The following is a 26,732-nucleotide window of genomic DNA, read 5'->3' on the forward strand; positions in this document are numbered from 1 at the left end:
AATGAGTTGTGCCACTGTGCTTCCAAAATCACCTCCCACCAGGAGCAGCTGCTGCTGCACTTTGAGCAGCTGCTGGAAGCGAGGACTGGGTGGAGCTGGGGCTGCCCAGGCAGCTGCTCCTTGGTGCCAAAGGGCAGGGAGCCCTGCCAGAGGGACGAGGGCACAGCCATGGATCCAGCAGTGTGTCCTGCCTGGTCAGACAGCACACTAATACTTAAATCACAAGTCCTGAAGTATCTGCTTGACTTTCTAGTGTGGACAAGAATATAAAAATCAAACTCAGGATCCTTACTACGTGTTCTATTCACTGCATCTTTTACGTCTTGATTGGGAATGCTGAGCTTGGTCTCACTCCCTACACCCAGGACAGAGCTGGATTTGAGGACAAATTCTCTAAGTTGCTGGAGTTAGGAGCAGTCCTAAAAAGTGGACACAGGGTTGGACTGGGTTATTCCAGGCCTGCTTTGGAGTAAGTGGCAGACTTAAAATTTAGCTGAAAATAAATTTAACTCACGTGATCCAAGAACTTTATTGATGCAGCAGGCACTTCACTTTACATGAACCCAAGCCCAGAGTCCAAGAGTCCTTTGCCCACACGTTCCCAGCCGCCGTTCAGAGCCCTCCTCCCACCCTCAGCTGCAGGACCTCAGCCTGGACACAGCTACCTTGGGACTAAGCAGGACACACGGGAGCTTTTATCACCACACCTGGCTAAAGCAGCATCTGAAATACCTGCTCACTTACAGTATAGGAGGCAGGAGTGTGCCTTCTCTCTGCCTGTTAAAGAAGGGAGCAGGAGAATGTCTTGGCTCCTATATGTGATAGTCGGAATATGCAGGAATACCTTTACTCTTCCCCCACCTTTAAGGTTAAAAGCATTCCAAGAGGAGGTTACTGTAGGATTTCAGTAGATTGCAATCTCTAATAAAGATGGACCAGTGTAATTTCAGCTCATTCCTTCTTCTGAGTCCAAACCTGACCGTCACCTCTGTCCAAGTTAAGTCTTTACACAGTCTTTCTTGCTGTGAGAACTCTTATTATGGAGCCCAGGCCTCCTACTGCCAGTGCCTGTGGGAAAGGAGAGAGGTTACAGAGTCACCACGCCCCACACAGAACAAACACAGAGGAGTTCAGCCACAGACGGGAGCATGGCTCTTCTCCAAAGCTAGGAACTGTCATTCTCCACAATCTAACTACTTCTGGATCTCGAGGGCTCCAGTGTTGCAAGTCACTGACAGAGCAGAATGTCTCACCACCGGTATCCCTGAGGAGAGGAGGGGCTCGCTTCAGTTTCATTTGTGTCCCTCAATGTGAACAGTGTTTCCTTTTTAAGTCTAGAAGATGGAGGTGATTATGAAAACAATATTTAAGCTGACTGCTGGAAGTGGGGCATTTACTCTGCAGCCACAATGCAATAGAGCACAGGGATATGAGAGCAGAGCGAGACGTGGCGCTGGGGAGCACGGCTGGACAAATGCACAGCACCCACCTGGAGCAGGACTGGCAGGTAAATGCTCCTGAGCTGCCAGACCTGCCACAGGCCTTTCCAGAGCACAGACTGGTACTACCACTGAGCTGACTGCTCTGAGCAAGCCATTCATCCTACCAGTACTGCCACAAAGCAGAACACCAGGCTTTAAACCCTGCCTCCTCAGACCTGCCCTGTTCCTTTCACAACAGAGAGGACGAGATGCCTTTCATGTCCCTGCACGCTCTGAGTACCAGTCAGGGTGGTGCTGTGTCACCTCCCACGCTGGGAGCACCACCCACTCTTACCTGAAAGCACCTCAGTGGAAACAACAGGAAAAAAAGAAAAAAAAAAAACAAGCAGAAGGATGTTCTTTGCTGTCCCAAGAAATTCTCTCCTCCTTGTCAAGGCTTGGCAAAGCTGGTGACAGCAGCAATAGCTGGAGTCATGGTACACCAGCTTTATGTACAGCAGGAAAAGCTCTGCACCTTGGGAAAAGGACACCAGCATTCCCAGCAGCTGCTCTGTTCAGGGAGCTGCAGCATTCCCAGGGATCAGTTTTCCTAGGAGCACTGACAGCCAGGACTTCAGCTGAAACCCCTGCAGTGGGGCAAGAGTTCACTTGGATTCCTGCCCGGGGGCAGGGGCACCCAGCAGCAGCTTCAGGGATGTGCCTCACCCCAGAATGTGCCTCAGCCATCACAGACAGGGAAGGAGGCTCCACAGTCAGCTGCTGAACACATCCCACACTCTGCTTCACAGCTGACATTCCACAGAAACGCAGGAGGCCCCTGCTGGTCCCCAGTGGAATCTCTGGAGACCTCAAAATGCTCTCCTGGGCCAACCAAACAGGTTTGCTAAAGCCTGTGACTCAGCTGATGCAAACTGCCAGCCTGAGCCCCCTGAGCTGGGCCCCAGAGGAAGCTGCAGCTGCCCTGTCCCTCCCAGGACATCTCCTGCTGGGTGCCAAGGGCAGCACAAGGCTTTCCTCTGCAGGGAGAACTCCCTGCCTTAAGTCCCCCCTCCCATGGGGGTAAGGTTTGAAATACAGGCAAAGGCTTTGTGAATGCAGGCTCAGAGAGACCAAAGATGAAAGCAAACACTGAGCTCCTCAGGGATGAGGCCCTGCCACCACCTGCTTCTCTTCAGGGGCTCTCCTGAAACCACTGGCCAGGACCCTACGAGCGTGGCTGAGCCAAGAGTGCCCCCAGCACGTACCTTTTCATGCCACTGAAGTAATATTGCACTGCTGTTTTCTGTTGGCTTTTCAAATCCTTTATAAATGTACTTCATTAACAAATCAACACCGTTTCTGTCTAAGGAATTCACTGCTTGTTCTATTTCACTGCTTTTAAAAGATGTGAGGACTTTAAGCATCGTTCCCTGGGCCTGCTCCTGGGAAGACAAGGCAAAGAGAGACATGTGAGAACGAGAAGGAAAACAGCTGGGAACGATCCCAAGACCCGTGTTTGGCAAGAGATGGCCGCGCTCCAGGCTGGGTTATTTCTGCAAGCGAGGAGAGCAGAGCTGGGGTTAGAGGAGGAAGGGGCAGTCCCGGGGGGATCCCCACGCCAGCCCAGGCTCACTGACCCCGCGGTGCCGCTCGCACCTGCGGGTGCCGCTGTCCCCGGCAGCCCCAGCCCTGCCCGGCCCTACCTTCATCGCCTGGTTCCTGGTGTTGCCCGGGGAGCTGCGGATGGCCGTGTGGAAGGCCCGCAGCGCCTCGCCTGTGCGGCGGCGGTCAAGGACTCAAACCGGGACCTGCGTGCGCGGCTCACGGGCGGCTCCGGCCCGAGCGGCGATCGCGGCCGCTGCCCGGGACTCCCCGGCCCCCCCGGCCCAAAGGATATTGCCTGAGCAGCGCTTCCACCTCGGGGCTGGCATCGGGCTCGGCCGCCGCCGCCTCCTCGGGCTCCTCCACGAAGCGGTTCTCGTCGTACTGGTCGATGTCGAGGCGGCGGAAGCGAGACGAGAGCGTGCTCCGCGCCATCCCCGCCGCCCCGGCCCCGCGCCAGCCGGAAACGGCGCCGGCCCCGGCGGAAGCGGAACCCGCGCGGCCGCCGCGCCCCGCCCCGGCCCGCGCGCACCAAACACGGCCGCTACAAACACAACAGAGCCTGGGAAAAATCCGAACAATGACTTTAATGTACAAATCCCGTCGCTGCAGCAGGTTCGCGGGTTTAATCGGGATCCCGAGGAAAACGGAACAAACCGGGAACGGGGAACAGCCCTTCGACCGCGTTATTGGGATCCACATAACACTCGGAAAAGGCTGGCTCGGTCCTGCGCCGTGAACGCAGCACGGGCAGCCCCGGCCCCGCCGCGCACCGGGCACTGACTTTGCTGCTGAAATTTCTTAAAACTTACCAAAAACAAAAAGCTGAACAAGAGACCGGCCCGAGCGGCTCCCGGAGCGTGGTGGTTAAGGGAATCAGATCATCTAACCCAGGACTAGGCGAGGACTACATGCAGTAGTACAAATCTCAAGGACATATTACAAATACTCTGAAATTAATCTAGGGGCAGGGGAAAAAAAAACTTGCTACAGACTCCATAATACACAATAAATTTAGATAATTTAAAAATAAAAAAGGCAAGAGGCAGCATTTCAGCAGCAAAGTGCTCAATAAAAAGTATATTGTAAAGGGGCAGGACAGGGAGAGGTGACAGCAGGCTGGCGGGGGCTCAGAGGAAGTACGGCGTGGTTGTCCTGGGAGGAATGACACGCTCTGAGTCTGGAACTGCGCGGAATAACTTTGGTTCTCTTGTATTTACATCTTTAAAGACCATGATGGACGCGATGTTCCCGCAGCGGTAGCAGTAGTTGGGAGCTGACCATACCGTTACCAACTTCTCATCAAACATGAATTTGTATCCTTCGTGGACGAGCTGGTGTGCTCTGCAGATCAGCTTCAGGTTGTTGATGTGAACAAACTGCAAGGGAAGGCGGAAGGTCAGCGAGGCTGCTGCCCACAGCACGTGCTGCTCCTGGCCTGGCCCACACAGCAGGACAGAGAACACAACAGGGGCTGGGAACCTGAGCAGTGAGACACCCGAGCACTGGGAACAGCTGACATCCAGGCAGCAGGGCTCAGGCCTTCCTGAATGTGCTGTCAACGCAGGCTGAGCCTGGCCAGGTCAGAGCCTGGCAAAGGCACTGGGTAGAGCCCTGAGGAGTCTGCTCAGTGCAGACACAACAAAATTAACTCAATAATTGCTTAGAAAAGGGTATTTTTCTCCTACATCCTTAGGAAACCATTCCACACAGAGCCCAGGGACACTAGTGAGTCTGACCACGTCATACTTTTCAAAAGCAAGATGGGTATTAGTATATCTGGCAGTTACATTTGTGCTTTTAGGTTCAAGTGGCTCATTTTTTCCAGCTGGCACAAACCAAGCTTCCTCATCACCACGAGTTACCGGCAGAGGTGTGACAGGGCAGTTCAGTGTGCTGCAGTGCCCTCGCCCCACTCAAAGCCCACACTGAGCTGAGCCCCTCAGCTCCCCACCCCACTGCGTGGCCCTGAGCAGTGAGTTACCTCGTTGGTGACCTTGGCCCCGAAGAGCCAGCCCGCCCCGCGGGGGCTGATGGCCCACGTGTCCACGTCCTCGGGGTCCGACCACACCAGGTCGCAGAAGGCGCCTTTGTGAGGGATCTCCTGGTTGCGCTCGATGGTCCGGATCTGGTCCAGGGTCTTGATGTCTGGGGAGAGGCCTCCGTGCACACACAGGATCTGCTCGTCTATTAACTGCAGGGGAATGACACAGAGCCCTCAGCACGGCTGCCAGGGGAGCCTCGGCTCACAGCTCCCATCGGGACAATCTGCTGGCGTGGCGTTTGCACTTACAGCTGCTATTGTGAGCATGTCAAAGACTTTGGTACAGTATCTCCAGGCGTTCGCGTTCCCGTATTTGGTTTGGCACTCGTCTGTTGGAGAGAACAGTTTTATTCCTCATGGATCAGAGGACACAGGCAGAGCAAACACTGCCAGCAGAACCTGCACACGCAGGTGTGTCACACGAGCCCTGCCAGGGGCCCTCTGCTGGGTCCTGCTGCTGGCCAGGACCAGCACCAGCAGCAGGAGGGACCGAGTACCTCCTGCTCTACCTGTGCCCGAACGTGGCACCACGACACAAGCAAAAACCCCACGTACGAGAGGAAAAGAGCAGCAAGATCTGCCTTAAACACATTTCATTTCAGAAACACAATGACCATGTTACCAAAGGACAGCCCTGGAGCCCATGTGGCCCCCAGCCCCCGGGAGCCCCGGGCACCGTGGCCTTGCCTGCGTGTTTCCCGTGGCAGAGGAGCTGCAGCCACAGGCGGCACTCACCGTAGAACCCGTACACCTGGGTGATCTGCCTGCTCTCGTGGTTGCCTCGCAGCAGCGTGATACGGTCAGGCCACTTGGCTTTTAGTGCAAGGAGGTACGTGAACGTCTCCAGGCTGTAATACCCTCGGTCTACAAAGTCCCCCTGAAGGCAGAGACAGCCGCACATGGAGAAGGTGCACAGTGACACATCCGCTCCCAGCTGCTCACCGCCGCAAAGGAACCCAGCGCTGGAGGGCAGCCGGGCCCTGCCGGGACCCGCGGCGGCTCGGGGCACTCCCCTCTCCGCTGTCCTGACGTGACCCCGGGACACCCGGGCAGGGCAGGACGCTCTGCCTCACCCCGCGGGGCCCCCGGGAGTACAGCCCGCGGCAGGAGCCAACAGCGGCCCCGGCGCCGGGCGGGGCCCGGGACTCGGGAGCCCTCGGGATTTCAAACCCGGCCCCTGTCAAACCCAGCGGGGCCGGGCCGCGCCCGGCGTACCTACCATGAAGATATAGTTGGTGTCGGGGACCTGCCCGCCGGTCCGGAACAGCTCGCACAGGTCATAGAACTGCGGGGGGAAAGAGGCGTGAGAGGTCACCGGGCATCGGCACCGACTCCGGCCCGGGGCTGTACCGGGAGTGGCCCAGCCCGGCCTTACCTGCCCGTGGATGTCCCCGCAGACGGTGACGGGCGTAGAGACGGGCTGGACGTTGGACTCCTCCAGCAGCAGGTCACAGACATAGTCACAGAGGCGCTGCGGGACGGAGCGGGGCAGGGTCGGGGTCAGCGCCGGGACCACCGGCACCGCCCGCTCCGGCCCGCCCGGCAGCGCCCACCCCGGCCCCGGCCCGCCCCGGCCGGTCCCGGCCCCGCCGCCGCAGTCGCACCTTGAGGTCGTTCTCGGGCAGGTACTTGCAGAGCCGCGCGATCTCCACGTACTTGTCCAGGTCCAGCGGCGCCATCTTGGCACGGGCTCGGGCAGAAGCGGGCCCCCCCCGCCACTTCCGGGCGGCGGAGCGCGCCGCCGGCGCGGGCGGAAGCGCAGGGCACTTCCGGCGGCACTTCCGGCCGCCGGCCCGGCAGCGGCCCCGCTGCCATGGCGCCGCGGGCGCTGCCGCTGCTGCAGCCGGGGCGGCGGCCGCGCCCGGGACAGTGGTGAGCGCGGCGGGGGCCCCGGCGGGCACGGCGCTGAGCGGGCCGGGGGTGATGGGAGGATAGCGATGAGTGGGGCGGGAGACCGACGGGAGCCCGGGCCGGCCCAGCCCGCGCTGAGCGCCGCCCTCGCCCCGCAGGTACCGGCTGAGCCCGCGTGGGGAGCGGCCCCGCGGCCGCGTGGGACTCGGCTGCCTCCTCCTGCCCGGCCGCGTCCTGCTGCTGGGCGGTGCCGACCCCGCCGGGGCCTTCGCGGACGCACATTTCGTGGAGCTGGGTGAGGGCCGGGCCGGGCCGGGGCGGGGCTGGAACCGGGGCCGGGGCCGGGACCGATCGCCTGTCCCCGTCCACAGCCCCGCTGCGCTGGGTCCCCGCTGGCTGGCGTGGACTGAGGCCGCGCTATGAGCACGCCACGTTGCTGCCCGCCGGCGGCCCCCCGCGCCTCTGGGTGTTCGGCGGAGCCCACCCCGCCGGGAACCGCGGCTGCGTTCAGGTGCTGGACCCCGGTGAGTGCCCCGGGGCCGGGCCGGGGTTCGGGCTGCAGGACGAGCCCGGCCTCCGTCCCCGTGTTGGTTGTTCGGTGAATCAAATGTTTTAACTAGAAATAGGAACGTGGGAGAGCCCTGCAGTGAGGGGGGAGCAGCCGCAGCCTCGGACATTCCACACGTCCTCGGCGGCCATCGGGGCCCGGCTGTTCGTGTTCGGGGGTGGAGACAAGGGAGCGGAGCCGGTTCAGGACCAGCGGCTGCACGTGTTCGACACAGGTACTCCCAGCTGGGGGACTGAGCGCTGCCCTTGGGGTGTAGCCAGAGGGCTGGAATTGCTGAGCTCTGTTTGGAGATGAGTCCCAGGGGATGGGTGGCTGTTCCTCTCTTGACAGGCCCTTGTGTTCGTGTGCTCACTGGGAATTCAGACCCCGTGGCTTGGATGAGAAGCCTCGGCAGGGCTCTGGGAATGCTGGTTTGTAGAATTTCCAGGGTTTTCTTCCTAATGCCCATGTCCTCTCATTTTTAGCCACCCTGGCCTGGTCCCAGCCGGAGACTCATGGTGATCCTCCTTCCCCTCGGCACGGACACGCCGTGGTTGCAGTTGGGACCAAACTCTTCATCCATGGAGGTTTAGCTGGAGATGTTTTTTACAATGACCTGTTCTGCATCGACACAAGTAAGTGTGGATGGAGGCACTGCAGGGCAGTACCTGTGAGCTGTGCTTTGATTTGGGGGACATTTTTTCTGAAATACTAGTTCCTAAGTGCTTAAAGTATTACCTCCTTTGTTTAAATCAACAAAATGTGTGGGGTTTGTGTAATGCATAACCCTGGACATGTTGTTTCCTGCACCAGATGACATGAGATGGGAGAAGATCCCAGCCACTGGGGACGTCCCTGGAGGACGGGCATCCCACTCCTCGGCAGCGTTCCAGGAGCACTTGTACATTTTTGGTGGAATAGGTCCAGATGGGACACTGGATACTACGTACAAGTATCACACAGGTGGGGAGGCTGCTCTCAGGGGTGCCAGGGAAGATGCCAGGCAGCTGGGGAACACGTTACCTGCTCAAGGCCTGGGCTTCCCTCTGGAGTTACAGCCCTGCAGTACTGAATGCCCAAAATTTTGAATTCATGGTGTCACTGCCTGATGTGTGATGCTTAAAGCTGTGACTGTATCTTTGCTCTGCAGGAAGGCAGCACTGGACACTCCTGCAGTTCGAGTCTCCCCTGCCCAGCGGGAGGCTGGACCACGCCATGTGTGTCATTCCCTGGCAGGCTGGGGCACATGGGGACACAGGAGACTCCCCAGCTGGGACAGAGCCCCCTGTGTCAGCAGCTGACAGAGCTGAGCCCCTCCAGCAGGGCCTGGCAGAGGGCTGTGCTGAAGACACCTTTGTCCATCTGCTGTTTGTGTTTGGGGGCATGGACACACAGGGGCAGATACACAGGGACTGCCTGGTCACCCTCATCGAGTAGAGTCCCCACAGCACCAGCCTCATCCCCTAGGGTTAATTGTGCCCCTTGAACATGTCCTTACCCTGGGGCAGCTGGCACTGTGCTGGCACCCCTGAGGGACAAGGGCTCTGCCTCTGCCTGAACATGGTCCTGCTGCAGCCCCAGCCCAGGGAACGTGGCAGGAGCCAAGGTGTTTTAAGGCACTGCTGGAGCTGGCACCAGACAAGGTCATTCTGGACTAATCCTATGGATTGGATAAGGATCAGTTAAATAAAGAGACCAAATTTCAATTAGGCTTCTTTTTTTCTAAGAACCTTTATTAGGTGTAAACTACTTTTCACTGTTCAGATAACTTGTCTGTTTCATATGACACTTTATTAAAAGCTCTTAAGTTTTAATACTGCAGGAAAACATAATTAAGCCAAGCTCCTCCCTCACTGCTGGGCACCACCACTACTGCAGACAATGGGTTCTGGTGGATAACCTCCCTCACCCAGCTCAATAAAAGCTGCCCCCTTCCTTATCAGGATCTGTTGTAAAACTGCAGTGAGGTCCCAAGTCCACCCTCTCCCTTCAAAAACTGAACCCCAGTTCACTCAAAGGCAACAGAGGCCCAACTCCTGCTTTCAAACCTCCCACTCTCCATGAGCCCATGAAAGGTGACCTTGAGGGGGTGAGCTGCACTCCATCCTTCAGGGTTAATCCAGATCCTGGCTGGAGTTGGGAATGGAGATCACAGAACCAGAACAGAGTCCAGTGTAAATATCAAATTTATTGTGGTCACTCCAGGTAGAAAAGCTCTACACCAAGTTCACATGACCAAGTTGTTAAATAGAATGTTCCACTGCCAATACTTCTAAACCCACATTTACACTCCCACCCCACTCCCCTCCCCAGACATCGAGCAACTGCTAACGAAAAGCAGGATACAGCCACGTCGGGCTAGCGGTTCCAGCTCCACTCACGAGTGAAGATTCAAAGTTACATTCCAAATTAAGAGTTCAATATTTTAAACAAGTGTTCCTGAGTCCAATATATACACACACCACATTCGGGGACACCAGTATCTACAATTCGTCCTTCTCTGCTGCCTCCTCCTCGCCGGGCGGGGGGCCGGCGCTGCCGTACAGCTTGCTCACGATGGGCTGAACCACCTCCTCCAGCTCCTTCTTTTGTGCTTTGAAATCTTCTATGTCCCCATCCTGATGGCTTTCCAGCCACTCGATCTTTTCCTCCACTGCTTTCTCTATTGTTTCCTTGTCCTCAGAGGACAGCTTCCCACCCAGCTTCTCCTTGTCCCCAATCTGATTCTTCAGGGAATAGGCGTAGCTTTCCAGCTCATTCCGGGCATCGATGCGTTCCTTCAGCTTCTTGTCTTCCTCGGCAAACTTCTCAGCATCGTTGACCATCCTCTCGATCTCCTCTGGCGTCAGCCGGTTCTGGTCGTTGGTGATTGTGATCTTGTTCTTGTTGCCGGTGCCCTTGTCCTCAGCCGTCACACGGAGGATCCCGTTCACGTCTATTTCAAAGGTGACCTCGATCTGGGGCACACCACGAGGGGCAGGAGGGATTCCCGTCAGATCAAAGGTGCCCAGGAGATGGTTGTCCTTGGTCAGGGGACGCTCACCTGCAAGAAACAATGACACAGGGTTACTTTCTTTCCCAGCTGTAGCCTGTACTTTGTGAAACCACGAGTGACGGTTCCACGAACAAAGTACCTACAAGCCTTTGACAATCAGGAACAGTAAGGAAAACCCAACAGCAGACAGATTCCAGCTGTCACATGGGCCACCACAGCTGACACCCACCTTCATAGACTTTGATGGTCACAGTTGGCTGGTTGTCAGAAGCTGTGGAGAAGATCTGAGACTTCTTTGTGGGAACAACGGTGTTTCTTGGGATCAGCTTGGTCATGACACCTCCAACGGTCTCAATGCCAAGAGTCAGGGGACAGACATCGAGCAACACCAAATCACCTGGAACAGATCAAAGGCAAGACTGTGACACAACTTCAACACAAAACACAATACTGCAGACAGGATCCTGAGGCCTCAGGGGCACAGAATTCCAAGGACTGGAAAAGACCCAAGTTTGTCTGCATTTGCTTGTCCATGGCCAACATCCACTGCTGAGTCAACTCTAAGGTGGCAGTACCTGTATCCTGGTCCCCAGAGAGCACCCCGGCCTGCACAGCCGCGCCATAGGCCACAGCCTCGTCTGGGTTGATGCCACGAGAAGGCTCCTTCCCATTGAAGAACTCTTTAACGAGCTGCTGGATTTTGGGGATGCGAGTGGATCCACCAACCAGGACAATCTCATCAATATCAGACTTCTTCAGGTCAGAATCTTCCAGAACTTTCTGAACAGGCTTCATAGTGGAACGGAACAGGTCCTGCAAAGACAAAACCCCAAGGATTGTGAGACTGTATTCGCAGCGCGTCCCATTGTGTAGTCCTGGAGGTACAAAGTACAACCACTACAGAGCAGAGATGCCAAACTGTCTCAGGCCCAGCTCCCTGGCAGGCAACAGCTGCCTGCTTACACAGAGTTATTTATACTCCAAAGTGCAATGTCACAGCATGAGATGCTGCACATTCCCCAGTCCCAATCCAGAGCTGAGGCTGTGTAACTTTACCTTTCTAAACTTACCATGTTCAGCTCCTCAAACTTGGCTCGAGTGAGTGTCTCCGAAAAATCTTCTCCTTCAAAGAAGGACTCTATTTCAATCCTGGCCTGGTGCTGAGATGACAAAGCTCTCTTGGCCTTCTCCACCTCCCGTCTCAGCTTCTGCACAGCTCTGTTATCCTTCCTAACATCTTTGCCCGTTTTCTTCTTGTAGAGCTTGATGAAGTGCTCCATAACACGCTGGTCAAAGTCTTCTCCACCCAGGTGAGTGTCTCCATTAGTAGCCACAACTTCAAAGACTCCGTTGTCAATTGTGAGGAGGGACACATCAAAAGTTCCACCGCCCAGGTCAAATACAAGGATGTTCTTCTCTCCCTCTCTCTTGTCCAGTCCATAAGCAATGGCAGCAGCTGTTCTGTACAGGGAACAGGCTGTCAGGGCTGGGGGTGCCAGCCCACAGCTCCCCTGCGGCAGGACAGGGTGGGCTACTCACGGCTCGTTGATGATCCGCATCACGTTGAGCCCCGCGATGGTGCCCGCGTCCTTGGTGGCCTGGCGCTGGGCATCGTTGAAGTAGGCTGGCACTGTGACAACTGCATGGGTCACCTAAGCAGGGAGGGACAGCTTTGTTACAGTCTGTAAGCAGTACCAGCCACTCTGAGCAGTGCTGGAACAAGCGGCCCATCTTTAGAGATGAAGAGCCAGCAGCAGCTTAGCCCATTGGACAGAGCTGCTGAAGGGGCCTGCAGCACTGACTATGGTTTGGGATGGCAAAGTCAGTCCTGGCTCAGCCTACCCGTCTCCCATTTCCTAAAGCTGCTAATCCAAGTTGTTACCAGTGTTTTCTGTGCACTTACTTTCTTCCCCAAATAAGCCTCTGCTGTTTCCTTCATCTTTGTCAGGACCATTGCAGAAATTTCTTCAGGAGCAAATGTTTTTGTCTGTCCACCTCCAACATCAACCTGAATATGGGGCTTGGCTTTCTTCTCAACTACCTGAGGAGAACAAAGGATACTGTCCTGTTCAACTATTCCAACTTGTTCCCATGGTTCTTTCTAAACATCAAGCCAAACCTCTATGACAGGCATAACCTGCATGCAGCTAACACCAGGAACTATTGTTTACACACCAATCCCTCAGCAGATGCATCTTCTGACCACAACTGTAGGTCCTCCCCTCCAGTCCCCCCACCTCTGCGCTCGGGGCCCACCTTGAAGGGCAGGTACTTGATGTCCTGCTGCACGGAGGGGTCGTTCCAGGTGCGGCCGATGAGCCGCTTGGCATCGAATACGGTGTTCTCCGGGTTGGACGTGAGTTGGTTCTTGGCAGCATCCCCGATCAGGCGCTCCCCCTCGGGGGTGAAGGCCACATAGGACGGTGTGATGCGGTTCCCCTGGTCATTGGCGATGATTTCCACGCGCCCGTTCTTGAAGACGCCCACGCTGGGGTTGGGGGGAAGCGGAACGGTCAGGCGGGGCCGCGGCCTGCACACATTCCCCCCCCCCCTCGCTTCCCCCCCCCGCCTCCCCTTCTGCTCCTCCCCGCGCCCTCCCGGGCCCGCAGGCGCTTCCCCGCGGCTCCCGTGGGCCCACAGGCCCTGCCCGCCCAGAAGGGCCCAGGCACTGCCCACCAGCCCGGCCGGCCCCCCGTGCCCGTTCCCACGTACCAGGAGTAGGTGGTGCCCAGGTCGATGCCCACCACCGTGCCCACGTCCTCCTTCTTCTCCTCGTCGTCGGCCCAGACGGCGCCCAGCGCCAGCAGCGTCAGCAGCAGAAGCCTCATCCCGACCGCTCACCTGCGCCCACCTACCGAGAGGCCGCCGGTTACACAACGGAGGCGCCACGTGCGTGGCCGCCCCCCTCACCCCTCCCCGCGCCACAACAACCCAGCCCCCGCCGTGCGGAATCACCCCCGATCCCTACCCCATCTTTCCTAGCCCTCAACCGCCATCCCCCTCTCACCGGCCCAGCCCCGTGCGGCCCTTATCGCGCCCGAACCTCACCGTGCAGAAGCGCCGCACCCCGATCGCTGCTGAGCCGCCAGGCCGCGCCGCCCGCCCTTTTATACCTTCCGTTACCCCTTCGTGGAGCCTCTCCATTGGCTGCCGCGCCCTCGCTGGAGCCTCTCCATTGGCCGGCTGCTACCAAGCTGGCCTCCCGCGATTGGCGAGCACCGCGCGACCGCTCCGCCGTGCCCGGCGCGCCCCCCTCGCGCCGCCCCATTGGTTCCACCCGCCGGCCGCGGCCACAGAGAAGCGTGAGCCAAGCGGAGCGTCCCCATTGGTTGGGCGGGACCACGGCCGCGGGGTGGGGGGGGGCACTTCTGGAAGTTTCCATGGTTACCGTCCGGGGGGGAATAACCCGCCGGTGGGGGTGGCGCCGGCGCTCCCGGGGGCACCGGGGGTACGGGTGGTACCGGGGCACTGCCGGGAGGGAGGTGCGGGGAGGTTGGAGCCGGGCCAGCATCATGGCCGGGCCGTGCAGGGTCTCCGGGCAGAGCCCCGCCGGGATGAGGTGACACGCGTGTGCCCTGGGCCCCGAGGCGACGCCGGGACTCGTTCCCGGGCGGGCGCTAGCCCGTCCCGCCGCTGCCAGCAGGTCGCGAGGCCCGGCCATGTCGCGACACCGAGCCCCGCACGCACAAGCCGGGGCCGGGCGGAGCCGGGGCTGACGGCGGAGCGAGGCTCTGAGAGCGTCCCCGGCTCCGCCCGGCCCTCGCCCCGCTCCGCCTTGCCCCGGCCCCGCTGCCCGTGCCGGCCCCGGGACTACAAGTCCCAGGAGCGCCGTCGCCGCCTGCGCAGTGCCGCGCCCGCCCGGGCCGCAGCGGGAGCCGCCGGGGCGCTGGCCGGGTAGGGACACGCTCGAATCCCGCGACAGCGCTCGGCTTCCTCCCCCCGAGGAGGAGGAGGAGGGAGCGGTGGGAGGAGGAGGAAGGCCCGGGGCCTGACAAAACCCTTTGGTTTTTCTAGGGAAGCGAGAGGGAAGGCGGGCAGCCGAGGAGAGACGGAGCCGCGGAGGGTATGTCGGGTGGGTTTATCGCGATAGGGCGCCCGGGAGGCGGGGGAGCGGCGCGGGGGCGGCGGCAGAAGTTGTCGGTGCGGTTTGCCGGGGGTTCGTCCGTGCCCTTCCAGCCCGGGCCAGCCCTGCCCTGCCCGCCCGGCCGGTCCGGGCACCGCGGTCCCGGTGCGGGGGCATTCGGAGAATCGCAGCCCTCGGAGCGGGGCCCTCGCGGCTCCGGGAGCCGCTCGCTGCCGCCTCTCCTTCATGGCTTTTGTGTTGGGCAGGTTTAAAACTTGAAACTTGACCAGTGCGGTGACTTCCCTTTTTGGTTACTCACAGACCCCTAAGGCTGGAGAGCTCGATGCAGGCTCTATCAGGTTTTTTTCTTGCAAAGTCATGATACCGCGCTCCTGAGAGCTGTTGGGATGGAGCTCTCGGAGCGGGCATGTGACACTACACTTACTGATAGGTAAAGTGCTATTTTGGCCGACGATGCTGTTGACTCACGAGTAGAAGCTGCAATTTGAAGAGGATGGAAGGGAAATGGCACGGACGGTATATGAAATCTGAAATACTTGGTAAAAGCAGTAGGACGGTGGCTTCAGGAAACACTTTTCAACTGCTGCTGTTGAGGAGGATTCCAAAATGTTTAAGATGCTCAACGTATGGATTTTGATGTGATATTTGTCAGATAATGGAGAATGTACTCTCCTCAGTAGCAGCTGCCTTTCCTGGTGGATGTGAAGGGAGCTGCTCTCAGGAGTACAGGTTGGTTTTGTCAGTTTGAGCAGCTTCAAGTTCTGCACTTGTTCTGACTGAAAGTTTATTAGTGTGACCCTCACCTAAAGGGAACTGCACTTTCTGGCATCACAAGCAACTGTTCGATTTTAGCGTGGTTGGGTGCTTTTGTTGATTTTATGCAACATGGCAGTGCCATAACAGATGGCACTGGCAATGCCATAATTTAGTAGCCAGCTGATCCCGTCCTTTACCGGTGAGTTCTGTTATGGGGTATGAGAAACAAGGCTCTCCTCACATGTGGATGGACAGTATCAGGGCTAGCTGAGAGCAGCCTCTGGGCAGAAACAAACGTGGGGGATGAGTTTCTTATTAATGACAATTACACAGTGCACCTGCATTTTGTGTGTCACACACGTGTTTGAGCTGGTGGGTGCTGTAACGTGAGGGGTCAGCAGTGAGCCCTAGGTCATGGTGAACCATCCTGCTGGAAAAGGGCTCTTCTAGCTCAGCTGGGGGAGACGGGCAGTTAGCTTGAGAAATAAGGCTTGTGAGAAGCTACTATAAATACTAATGAGGAAAGAGGTACTTCATCAGGGCGGAATTAGCTTGGAAGCCATTCAGGCTTGCTTAGGAGCTATTTTTCAGCAGGATGGAGGGATTTTGCCTTGCCCTGCCCTGCCTACATTAGATATGCCCAAACTTGCTCTGGAAGTTGAGTCTTGCATAGCCAGACTCAGGAGGAGAAAGTAGCCCTGAGCAGGAAACACGGGAGGAGGAAGAAGGATCTGGTGTACCAGCGGTGTTCACCACTTTACCTAATCTCTTTTCTGCCAACTGGATCACAGAAATACGCAAGAGAGATGTGGCTCATTCCTGTATGCCCCAGGACAAACCCATGGACATTGTGAGGTGGAGTTCAGCACCTGAAGATTCAATGGCGTGTTCTCCAGGACTTTTAAGAGTGGGAGGCAATCTGTGTCCTGTGTTCATCAAAGGATAGACTGCCTCAGGTTCTGAACAAATGTGTGCTGCCAGCAGGGCAAGGCATCTAGGATGCTGTCAGGTCATGCAGTCTTTGTTGTTGATATGTGGAGCATCATGAAGGGAAATTGTCTGAGTTGTTGTGCTAAGCTGCTCTTACTGTGTCACAGTTATTTGTAGGTTCCTGAGTAGTCTTGAAGTAACTGACAGAAAATGGAAATGTTTCCATATCAACATGAAGTCCCAGGATTGAAAAGTAATCTGCACATAGCACAATTTTACATATCTGTTGTTCCTTCAGCCACAGCAGGCTGTTGGATAGCTAAATATCCTGAAGTGACTCCTTTATATAGCTGTGTACAGATATCTGCTATTCCAGGTGCTGCGCATGGAATCATAAACCAGATTGCTGGGTAATTACAGGCACCTTTTTGTTTATGAGCAGCTGATAAGGTAATCTGACAGACAAGGAATCAGCAGAGGCTCTGCTCTGGAGCTGTTCCACTGTGTGTCACTGAGTGTTGGCTGTGGCCAAGTGCTGCTGAAGTTTTGGCCCAAGTGCTCTGGAGTGCACCTTCTGGAGCCTGGTCAGAGGATGCAGCTGCTGTCTCTTTGTTCAGCTGTAAAGGGAAGAGGTTTTGGGGAGGAGCAGTGTGTGTCAGGTGGGTGTGTTACTGGTACAATAGCTTGTTCTTTCAGGACAAGCTGTGTTGGTAATACCAGGGTCTGAAGAGAGGAGTAGTGCATCTTGCCCAACTGGGTTTTTTGGGGTTTCTTCCCTGAGCCTTGCTGAAGTACATTGTGTGTTAAACTGCTGCTTTTACATCCCTGCTGTTCTCAGGTGTCTGCCAGGGACCTCAGGTGGAGACAGAGTTGTTTGTGCTCTTGCTTGCTGTGCGTGTGTGGCTTCAGAATAATTCATTTAAAAACTGGTGGAAGGCGGTGTTGAGGTGTTTCTCTCCACAGAGCTGGATCTCAGCAGTTGAGACACTTTGATTTTTATGGAGCTCACCAAGCTGGAGAAGCTGCTGATCCCGTTTTCTTGTACATAGGGTGAAAGCTGCTGTCATGCAGTTGTCCTGTGGATTGACAGAAAATCCTGTGGATTTTCACAGCTCTTGACAAAGCAGTGGCACACAGTAACCTGCTGTGGCTCAGTTCTGAATCAATTCTCCTCTGGCTTTCGTTATTTCTGCTGTTCTGCAGCAGAGGCAGATAAGACACAGACGTGGGCAGTGGCCAACTGATGGGATGTTATCAGGTAGTCACAGGACCAGTATATTTAGCAGCACAGATGCAGCTGAGGGTGCTCTTTGTAGCCTTGTTGTAGGCCTAGAGTTCAGAGAGGCAATTAGTTGAAAAGGAAAAATCAGAATGCATGGCAGTTGGCTACTTCCCACATCTTCTCAGGGCCTCAGTGTCTGCTCTTTGTGAGGAGGTGCCCAAGTTGTTCCTGTTGGGCAGGGGGGAGGTTTCTGCTGTCAGTCTTTTTCAGGTGACATCACAAATGGCACAGTGCAGGAGTCTGAGTCTTTTGCTGGGCAGGGGATTAATGTGTGTGTCACAGGACTCTGCACTGTGTGGGGCTGTGCACTTCTGCTGACAGGGCTGTCGGAGCTTGCTCTGACCATGGGCAGAGGAGGAAGGAGCAGAGCATCTTCCTCACAAGCTTCTCAGGGAGCTTTGCCCATCCCTGGTGCTGGAAACATCTTCTCTAATAAACAAAACCAGGAAAAGACCCTAAGTGAAACTGAGAGAAATTGCTCCTAAGTGTGGAAACACCTCAGGAGCTGTTCAATCAGCTTGTCTGCTCGTAAATGGGTTTGTAACCAGTGACACAAAAATAGAGACTTGTTTTGAAATTTGGCAAAACAAAGGCAAAGCAAAGGACTGTAGGCAGAGGCAACAGACTGTTCCTAGGGGTACTCCATGTGGGTCTCTCTTTCCTTCCCAAACTTGCTTAGAAGCAGGAGATCCACTTGGACTTTCTGTCCAGGAAAGTGGAGACTGTGGGTTGACACCTGAAAGTGGAAAATGCCAACTAAAACTGTTCAGTTTGATCAAGTATGAGCAGCTCTTGAGTATAGCCCTACAGAAGGCAGCTCTGCAGGTCTTGTTTGTGTGCTTTTATGGCTTCAACTTCTTTTTCCAGGCTGATAGCACTAGCTCACAGCCTAAAAACTGGTTACTACTGTGTTTGCAGGCAGTAGCAGGTTTACTGCTGGTTTGTTGTTGTTTTGTTGGTTGGTTTTTTTTTTGCAAGCTCTTAAATTCTGAGACTAAAACTAAATTTGTTGCAAGAAGTTATTATTTGTTTCACAAAGAACTTTGGCAGTAACAGCAATGTTTCTTCTAATCATTTCTCTGAGACTGTCCTAGTTAAAAACATCTGAATTAGCACATCCTTCAAGTTCCCGTCTCATTTTTGGATGCATCAGCTGTAGCTTCTGGTTAGGATTGCTGAATTTGGTTTGGGGTCTTTTTGAGTTTGGGGTTTTTTTAAAAGAGCTTTATACCCATTTTTCTGTGTTTATTAGGAATGGCCTTTAAACCTTCAGGTGTAATAAAATTGCAATTTTTTTAATGCATTGTGACAGCTTCTCTGTTCATGTCTGCCTGGCTTCTGGTTGTGAGGTTAAAACTGTAGATGAAAGGACTTAATTACAGAAGGAGCAGTGGTGGTTGTCAGTGCACCTGGTTGTCAGGCTGCAAAAACCCAACAAATGGGAAACCTGTGTCTAATTAGGGAGCTAATCTGTATTCTTCAGTGAGGATCACCTCCTGCTCTGCTGAGCAGTGAAACACAGATCTTTAAAACACTAGCAGGGGAGAGCACTGGGCCAGCACGTGGTATTCTAGCACATTATTTGTAGTTTCTCAAGCATGGTCTAAATGGGTTTGTGAAGCAAGGCTTGTCCAGAGTCACTGCAGGTTGCGGGAAGTAAGTTTTTATTTTGACTGTAGTATTGAAGGGTTCCTCATTAGAGCCCTCTGACATCTCCATTACTGATACACATGACAGGTGTACTATAATCTGCTGCAGGTGAAATCTGCCTCAACCCTTGTCCTTCCCAAATTAGCTGGTGTGGCTGTTCTGGTGGGGAAGTGAAGCAGTTAACCATCAATTCCATGATCTGCATGATTGTACCTCTTCCTTTGTCAGTGTTAATGCACTTGATGGTTTTTTTTCCTCCCAAACGTTGAGTTTTACATGGATTTGCTCCTGGAAATGTCTTCTCTGGTGCAGAACTCTGCTGAGATGTTTTGTAGTTGTGAAGTTAAAACGTTTATTGCATTCATACAGAACAGTAGTTTGTGTAGACTTTAGCCCCTGATGTGCTATGAAAGCCTATGGTTGTTTCAGTTTTTCTCTTTATAAAACAACGTTTTTGGATCATGGCCCAAAGAAATATTTTACTGTATTGAAATATTTGAGGAATTTTTTCTGAATGAATTCTACTGTTGAGCAAAGTCTCTAAGCTTATTTCCAACTACTGCCTTATCTGGGTATTGATACTCCTTGGTTTGTGGTTTGGTGGATTTTTCTCTTAATTAGCAATATTGTTACTATTATTATTGTTTGAGCAGCAAAGAGCAGCATTGGGAGCTTGGTGCTTCTGGTGCATAGGTGAGAGGGGTAACAGGCCAGAGATTCCAGCACCCAGGTCCTTGGGTTATGTGGATGGGCTTTAGGATGAAGGAGTCTGTTCCCCAGACAGTGAGTGGGAATGGGGGCTGGTCTTCATCTCCCCGAACTCGTGTCACCTGAGCTGTGGCCAGGGCCACGTGTCCCCAGGTAAGGCCAGGTGCACCTGAGGTGTGGTCAGGGCTGTGCTCCTGTTCCTGCTCACCAGGGCGAGCTGAAAATACCTTCAGCTTCTCTGCCAGTGTCCCTCCCTGCTGTGTGCCAGCCAACGGAGCTGGGACCCTTCCCTGGGAGTGTGCCCCAGCAGGTGGGGATTGAGGAGGGCAGAGCAGCGTGCCGCGCCGCCCAGCGCGCCTGGCAGGGCTCGCTCCCCGCTGGGCTGACGCGCTGTGCTCGGTGTGTGCAGGGCACCATGGTGAAGCTGGACATCCACACGCTGGCCCACCACCTGAAGCAGGAGCGGCTGTACGTCAGCTCGGAGAAGGCGCTGATCCAGCGCCTCAACGCCGACGTGCTGAAGACGGCGGAGCGGCTCTACCGCACGGCCTGGATCTCCAAACAGCAGCGCATCAACCTCGACAGGCTCATCATCACCAGGTACTGCCCCGCCCCGTGCCAGCTCCCCACAGCCCGCCGCCTCTGCTGGGCCGGGCACAGCAGTGTGAGCTGTGAACCGAACCTCGGCTGGGGAATCTTACAGCAAAAGTTACTTGTTGGCCTTTGAAGCAATTATTTTTTTAATACCTGTGTTTGTTTTGCTTCTGTTCATGAGAACAAGCTATGCAGAATTTGCAAATAATTTTCCAGACTTTTCCAAAAGTCTGGAAAGACTTTTTCCTCTGTGGCAGCTTGGTTAATAGATATATCATGTGGAATCTCTTAGCAAGTTTGTTTACTTAAGAGTTACTTAAAGTGTTTCAATGTTTTCCTTTAAAGCGCTGAAGCTTCTCCTGCTGAATGTTGCCAGCACGCAAAAATCTTGGAGGACACGCAGTTTGTGGATGGGTACAAGCAGCTGGGATTCCAGGAGACTGCTTACGGAGAATTCCTGAACAGACTGAGAGAGAACCCCAGGCTGATTGCATCCTGCCTGGTTGCTGGAGAGAAGCTCAACCAGGACAACACCCAGAGTGTCATTCACACAGTCTTCACCTCCATCTATGGCAACTGCATCATGCAGGAGGACGAGAGCTACCTGCTGCAGGTGCTCCGGTACCTGATTGAGTTTGAACTGAAGGAAAGTGACAACCCCAGGCGGTTGCTGAGACGGGGCACCTGTGCCTTCAGCATCTTGTTCAAGCTCTTCTCTGAAGGACTCTTTTCTGCAAAACTTTTTCTTACTGCTACCTTACATGAGCCAATCATGCAGCTTCTGGTTGAGGATGAAGACCACCTGGAAACCGATGCAAACAAGTTAATTGAGAGATTCTCCCCGGTACAGCAGGAAAAGTTATTTGGAGAGAAAGGCACAGAAAAGTTCAAGCAGAGAGTCCAAGAGATGGTTGACTCCAACGAGGCCAAACTGGTGACCCTGGTCAACAAATTCATTGGCTATCTCAAACAAAACACGTACTGTTTTCCCCACAGCTTGAGGTGGATTGTGTCGCAGATGTACAAAACGCTGTCGTGCGTGGACAGGCTGGAGGTGGGCGAGGTCAGAGCCATGTGCACAGATCTCCTGCTGGCCTGCTTCATCTGCCCCGCCATCGTCAACCCGGAGCAGTACGGCATCATTTCTGATGCTCCTATCAATGAGGTGGCAAGATTTAATCTGATGCAGGTATGAATCACAGCAAGGCAGTCTTAAAAACATATAAATGGCTTTTTTCTTTCCTCTAGAACTGATGCTACTGCGGTACAAGTGAAGGTGCTGTCTCTCCTACTTATAAAATGAATGCTAACAAAATATTTGTGTTAATTGTTGCTGAAAAGGCAGGCTGCAAAGTTTATCTGTTTGCTTAAAATACTGACTTGAAAAAATTGACGGCATGTATTCCTGTATCCCTTAGAAGAGTTGCAGATATCCTTTATAAAAGCTGTTTTAAGGGATGGAAGCTAAGGCATAAAAATGATGAGAAGATGAATTCTGGAATGTGTGGAAAAAGAATGTTATGCTGTTCTTGCAAATGTTAAATCTTATACCAGGTATTGCAAAAAATAATGAAATACTTTGCTGAAAACCCCTTGTTGTCTGGCAGTGATGTCCAATGCTCTACTTGGAGCATTCCCCAGCCCTCATGACCAGTTTTTGTCATTATGCAAACACTTGGACAATTTAATGATATTACATAGAGGAGTCATCCGAAGGTGTTGAGCAACACTTGTCTGACTAAGGATGTTCTTCCACGTGAGGAACAAAACCTGCTTTTTACTGTTGTCTATAAAGTGGGCAGGGAGTGTTTGCTCAGTGTTCCTCTAAAATCCAGCAGCAATCCTCTCCTGTGTCACTGCTCACGTGCTGTAGCAGAGCACTTGGCAGCTCTTTAAATTGAGGGTTGCTTTGCACTTGGAGATGAATAAGGGATATGTGCTCTGAAATAAGGGTTAGCCCTCCTGCTATTTCTCCTTAGTAAAATATATGCAGCCTTTGAAAATCTCTAGGTTTAGATGACCTAGATTCAACTCTCAATTCTGACGTGTTGCAAAAACAAAACATGCTTTGTTCCTGGGAGGGGGAAGTATGGATGGTCACAGCCTACTGTGTGTGCACATTTTCTTGTTAAAGGCAATGGCTGCCTTTTTTTCCTAAAGCTTCTTGCATTTTTTTCTTCCCAGAAAGCAAGCACAAATCTCTGTCCACTCGATCAGAAGTATTCCTTGGAGTATTAAATGAAATGATTTAGAATGGAGGAGCTTTTTTGAATATTTTTTATAATCAGGTGCATCATGATGTGAAAGGCTTATTCTGTGTACTTCTTTTTAATTTCAGGTTGGGAGACTTCTGCAGCAGCTGGCAATGACAGGCTCTGAGGAAGGAGATCCACGTACGAAGAGCAACCTTGCTAAATTTGACAAAGTAAGAATCCAGGCTGAAAAATCAAAGACTTGGTGAATACGTCATCATCCTTCTGCAGCCTCCTTTCTCAGACTTTGCAAAGGACTTACTAAGTGTTTAATTTCCAAGTTACATGTAATGAAACGCAGATATTAAATCCTGAACGAAGCTGGGGAAAAAATCTTGAATAGTAGAATTAAGGGTTGGGGATTCTTGCTTCTACTCTGACCTGATATTTCTTAAAAGAAAATATTTTAAAAAATTAAATGGTATTTTCAACTGAGCATTGTAAGTGTTCAAGGCCTGGTTGGACAGGGCTTGGAATAACCTGGTCTAGTGCAAAGTGTCCCTGCCCATGATGGGGGTTGGCAGTGGATGGTCTTTAAGGTTATTCCAACCCAAACCTCTCTGTGATTCTGTGAAATACTGAATTCCTGTCTGTGGTTTCTCAACTGAACCTAGCAAAACACTTTGATCTGAAAACAGCCTCAGTTTAATGTCTGCTTTAACACCAAGTAATTTCTTAGTGCAAGTAACTTCTCTTTCTTTTTTTCATAGTTTTGCTTTTTTTATTCAGCTTTTCCTGTTAGTGTGAATCCATGCGTAGCCATAGAGCAGTCACCTTCGTCAGAGCAACAGTGAAGCTGATGACTTTTGAGAGGTTGTCAGGTGTTTAAAAACCTGTTGGCATCCTTGGTAACCTTGTATCTATCCAGGCTTTGGTAATTCTAGTTGTTACACAGTCACCAAACAAAGTTAGACATTTATTGTACAAGTAACATTTTCACTCAGATTAGAAAGTGATATCGTTGCTTCTTTGTTTCATTTTCAGTCTGTGCTCAGCAGATCCTTCAGGAAGGGACTGTTTATTGACATTATTTTTTTCTCTTAAATTGTAAGAGGGCACTTAAGTAAGTAACACTTTGGAATGCAGGAAAGGAACGAAGAAAATGCTAAATGTAACTGCACACGTTCCTTGCTTGCTCTTCAGTGACCTTAAAATATCTGCCATTTTATCCCAAGATTTCAGAAGTAGGAAGCGGAACTTAAATTAGTCTGTAAGCTAGTTAACTCCTGTCATAAGTTTCATTCCAAACTCTAGGGATGGGGTGTCATTGACACTGTCTGCTGTCTCTCAGAGCTGTGTTGCTGCTTTCCTGGACGTGGTGATCGACGGGCGCGCGGTCGAGACTCCCCCGATGTCGGCCGTGAACCTGCTGGAGGGGCTGAGCCGCACCGTGGTGTACATGACCTACAGCCAGCTCACGGCCCTGGTAATGCCTCCTGCTCCTGGACAGGGCCACTGCCAGCCTGCTCCCTCGTGTCCCACCTTGGCAAGAGCAGGCTGGTTGGCACTGCAGCTCTTACCAAACGATTGTCGGTGTTTAGGTTGGCTTCATGCGGAACGTGATGTCAAGCGATCAGCTTAAGGAAGATCGGATGGCTTTGGAAAACTTGCTGGCAAATTTACCCCAGAACAAACCAGGGAAAAGCAGCAGCCTAGAAATGACTCCATATAACACCCCCCAGCTTTCTCCTGCAACTACTCCAGCCAACAAAAAGAACCGACTGCCCATAGGTAAGGAGAGCGAGCAGAGCTCCCGCCTGGTTTCTGACACCTCGGGCATTTCTGTGCTGTTTTCTGTCTCCTCTTGGGCTTACTCTTTACCTGCACCTGCAGTTCCTACTTTTTCTGTGCAGATGGTGAAGAATTTTTCTTAAACCCAGGTAACTTCCTTACTGTCTAATGCAAGTGTGGTGAATGACCTTCATCACTCCAGCCTGAACTGGAGAAAATTTCTGGAGTGGTTGGTAGTCATAATGGTGGTGCTTGGCAGTGACAAAAAGGGGAAGGTTTGAAGGTGGGAAGCAGATCTAGGGGGAAAATCGCTTAGGAAAGTAGTAAGATGGAAGCAGAGGCACTTAATTAGTGGGATAGAATAAGTTTAACATTTTTGTTAGAGAACAAATGGACAGGAGGGTGAACAAGCAGGAGCAGGACTTTTAGAGTATGTGCTGAGAAGAGAAGGTTTGTCCTTTCTCCATTCCTTGCCTGCTCTAATTCCAACTGTCAGTATTCTGGAATGCAATTTTAGGTTGGTTGGGTTTTGTTTTTTGAATAGGATTTCTGGGTCTAGAGTTTTTCCATATTAATAATACTTTCTTTTAAAATAAGAAGTGTGGTACTCTTAATCAGTGTATATTTATGTGAATATGACCATGTGGGATATTTTTGTTTGAGAGATTTGGTGTTGGTGTGTAAAAGGATGAAAATATGCAGAGGCCAATAAGTGGCAAAAAACCCCAAAAAACCACCCCCAAAACAAACCTGTCCCATGCTGGTTTTACTCTGCTTTTGAATGGTTCTGGTCTTACACCTCTAAAGAAGTGGCACTTTACAGCATTTATTTTATGGTATAAAATAGCTTTTGCTCAAAGTTTTTGTTTCTTTTGTTTCATTTTAATGCTTTCGAACTCCAGGACAGCAGTTGGCAGCGATTACTGCCTGGGATACCTCTGCTACCAATCTGTCAGCTCACATAACTCTAGTAACCCCTTTTGGTGGGTAATGCCCTCTTTCCATTCTTCTCTGCAACTCTGACTCGTGTCACATCACTCAGCATGCCTTTGGGCCACCCTGGCTATCAGCTCCCTTGGCACATTTCTGCAGTGTATGAACTCATTTTATGTACATGTGGGTTTTAAAAACCTCTCTGCCAGATAATCAGAATTTGGCTGCCACTTCTGCACACTTGCCTTGTTTTCCTTGCATCAAATAAAGAAGCAATTGGTGTCATGCTGCCATTCTTAGAAGCCTTAATTTCATGTGGGTGTTTTTACTTCTGTGGAGCCAAATGTGGGAATCTGAGGCCAGCTGAAAAGGGGACATAGGAGTGCAAAAGTAATCACAGCAAACCATCTGATGTTGTATTGTGTGTCTGGGTTTGAGACGCCTGTTAGAATAAGATTTCCTACGTCTTAGGAGAAAAAGCCTTTTAAGTAAATTAATTAGAGTTTTAAATCACAGAAACCTAGACCTTTTTTTTAGTAACAAACTTAATTTTCTCATATAATGTATAAAAGGTCTTTCTGTGATTGGAATAGGCTGAATTGCTGTTGGCAAACAAGTCACAGTGTACCTTGTTTTTCTGCTTCTCAACTTTTATGTTGAAAGTTTCCTTTTCCACAGGGCAGTACAGTTGAAACATCAGTTCCATCTCTCACAAGTTTAATAACACTTTGATTTTGAACATTTACTCAGTGTGTATTGCTAATTAAAACACTGTATTTCCATTGTGTTGTCTTTTTTCCCTCCTAAACACAAGGAAAAGCTTTCTAATGTGGATATTTTGAAATGTTTTCTCAGCCACTCGAAGCAGAAGTAGATCAAACATGCTAATGGACCAGCATGGAGATCATGAAGGGTCCTCCCAGGAGACTATTCCAGAAGTGCAGCCAGAGGAAGTGCTGGTGATTTCTTTGGGGACGGGTCCACAGATTACTCCAGGAATGATGTCAGAAAATGAGGTATCCAGAAATAATGGCATCTCAGATGTTTTGAACCGTGCAGCCTCTGTCTTCTCTAATTGCACAGCAGGGAGGGTGCAAAGCTAAGTTTGGTAATAAAGCTGGAATGGGAATTTAAATCCTTACTCTGTGTTACTGAGCCTGGGAGTTGTAGCTTTCAAACTGGCCTTTGGTAGGTGGGTTTGTTCCCTCACTTAAGAAGCTTAAGAGCAAACCTGGGCTCTTGTTTGTGAACATGAAGAAACTGCTGTGTCTCTGCATGCCCTGTCCTTTGTGTCCAGGGACACAGGTGAAAGGCAGAACTGGAGCACTGATCCTGATGCTTTTGGCAGCTCA

At 52.6% G+C, this 26,732-nt stretch overlaps 5 protein-coding genes across 8 annotated transcripts in view; 2 read left to right on the plus strand and 3 right to left on the minus strand.

Moving 5' to 3' along the window:
* Positions 1–438: 438 nt before the first annotated feature.
* On the minus strand, positions 439–3,498 carry ARPC5L (actin related protein 2/3 complex subunit 5 like). The gene is made up of 4 exons (XM_084219454.1): positions 3,317–3,498; positions 3,125–3,195; positions 2,687–2,863; positions 439–1,068 (listed from the first exon to the last, which is right to left on the minus strand). The coding sequence occupies exons 1-4, from the start codon at positions 3,456–3,458 to the stop codon at positions 1,006–1,008; spliced, it is 453 nt and encodes a 150-aa protein (XP_084075580.1). The 5' UTR covers positions 3,459–3,498; the 3' UTR covers positions 439–1,005.
* Positions 3,499–3,591: 93 nt separating this feature from the next.
* On the minus strand, positions 3,592–6,746 carry PPP6C (protein phosphatase 6 catalytic subunit; the record flags this gene model as incomplete). The annotated part of the gene is given in 7 exon segments (XM_084219453.1): positions 3,592–4,402; positions 5,008–5,217; positions 5,317–5,396; positions 5,803–5,944; positions 6,287–6,352; positions 6,443–6,668; positions 6,670–6,746. Coding segments are annotated over 7 exon segments (1,050 nt in total). The 3' UTR covers positions 3,592–4,153.
* A 103-nt stretch (positions 6,747–6,849) lies between these two features.
* Positions 6,850–9,151, plus strand: RABEPK (Rab9 effector protein with kelch motifs). The gene is made up of 7 exons (XM_084219691.1): positions 6,850–6,939; positions 7,077–7,213; positions 7,290–7,442; positions 7,539–7,700; positions 7,951–8,100; positions 8,279–8,428; positions 8,616–9,151. Exons 1-7 carry the CDS (start codon positions 6,881–6,883, stop codon positions 8,900–8,902), a joined length of 1,098 nt encoding a protein of 365 aa, XP_084075817.1. The 5' UTR covers positions 6,850–6,880; the 3' UTR covers positions 8,903–9,151.
* A 194-nt stretch (positions 9,152–9,345) lies between these two features.
* On the minus strand, positions 9,346–13,537 carry HSPA5 (heat shock protein family A (Hsp70) member 5). Its single transcript, XM_084219806.1, has 9 exons — positions 13,509–13,537; positions 13,173–13,311; positions 12,717–12,948; positions 12,364–12,501; positions 12,000–12,112; positions 11,531–11,921; positions 11,036–11,273; positions 10,690–10,857; positions 9,346–10,508 (listed from the first exon to the last, which is right to left on the minus strand). The coding sequence occupies exons 2-9, from the start codon at positions 13,286–13,288 to the stop codon at positions 9,949–9,951; spliced, it is 1,956 nt and encodes a 651-aa protein (XP_084075932.1). The 5' UTR covers positions 13,289–13,311; positions 13,509–13,537; the 3' UTR covers positions 9,346–9,948.
* Positions 13,538–14,274: 737 nt separating this feature from the next.
* The window catches only part of GAPVD1 (GTPase activating protein and VPS9 domains 1), a 28,065-nt gene continuing 15,607 nt past the window's right edge, over positions 14,275–26,732 (plus strand). Inside the window, exons 1-9 of one of the 4 annotated variants that reach the window (XM_084219803.1) lie at positions 14,275–14,354; positions 14,475–14,523; positions 20,280–20,470; positions 20,810–21,653; positions 22,803–22,889; positions 24,008–24,142; positions 24,258–24,447; positions 25,350–25,430; positions 26,236–26,396. In XM_084219803.1, the coding sequence (XP_084075929.1) occupies positions 20,286–20,470; positions 20,810–21,653; positions 22,803–22,889; positions 24,008–24,142; positions 24,258–24,447; positions 25,350–25,430; positions 26,236–26,396 (1,683 nt within the window). In that variant the 5' untranslated portion in view covers positions 14,275–14,354; positions 14,475–14,523; positions 20,280–20,285. Of the gene's footprint in view, positions 14,355–14,424; positions 14,533–20,279; positions 20,471–20,809; positions 21,654–22,802; positions 22,890–24,007; positions 24,143–24,257; positions 24,448–25,349; positions 25,431–26,235; positions 26,397–26,732 lie in introns of those variants that run through there. The other 3 variants (XM_084219800.1, XM_084219802.1, XM_084219801.1) reach the window with 3 other exon arrangements.

This window comes from Fringilla coelebs (genome assembly GCF_963513975.1).
Source record: "Fringilla coelebs genome assembly, chromosome: 21".
Classification (NCBI taxonomy): Eukaryota; Metazoa; Chordata; class Aves; order Passeriformes; family Fringillidae; genus Fringilla; species Fringilla coelebs.

What these genes read in the sequence shown, in the direction of transcription:
- HSPA5 (XM_084219806.1), bottom strand. Translation starts at nt 13,288, where the DNA reads ATGAGGCTTCTGCTGCTGACGCTGCTGGCGCTGGGCGCCGTCTGGGCC. An exon ending in TCAAGTACCTGCCCTTCAAG is followed by an intron (nt 12,502 to 12,716) that starts GTGGGCCCCGAG and finishes TGTTCTCCTCAG; the next exon opens with GTAGTTGAGAAGAAAGCCAA. An exon ending in CTCTGGGGACCAGGATACAG is followed by an intron (nt 10,858 to 11,035) that starts GTACTGCCACCT and finishes GATCTGTTCCAG; the next exon opens with GTGATTTGGTGTTGCTCGAT.
- ARPC5L (XM_084219454.1), bottom strand. Translation starts at nt 3,458, where the DNA reads ATGGCGCGGAGCACGCTCTCGTCTCGCTTCCGCCGCCTCGACATCGAC. An exon ending in GGAAGCGCTGCTCAGGCAAT is followed by an intron (nt 3,196 to 3,316) that starts ATCCTTTGGGCC and finishes GCCGCCGCACAG; the next exon opens with GCGAGGCGCTGCGGGCCTTC. An exon ending in TACTTCAGTGGCATGAAAAG is followed by an intron (nt 1,069 to 2,686) that starts GTACGTGCTGGG and finishes CCTTTCCCACAG; the next exon opens with GCACTGGCAGTAGGAGGCCT.
- RABEPK (XM_084219691.1), top strand. Translation starts at nt 6,881, where the DNA reads ATGGCGCCGCGGGCGCTGCCGCTGCTGCAGCCGGGGCGGCGGCCGCGC. An exon ending in CGCACATTTCGTGGAGCTGG is followed by an intron (nt 7,214 to 7,289) that starts GTGAGGGCCGGG and finishes CCCCGTCCACAG; the next exon opens with CCCCGCTGCGCTGGGTCCCC. An exon ending in CGTTCAGGTGCTGGACCCCG is followed by an intron (nt 7,443 to 7,538) that starts GTGAGTGCCCCG and finishes TGTTTTAACTAG; the next exon opens with AAATAGGAACGTGGGAGAGC.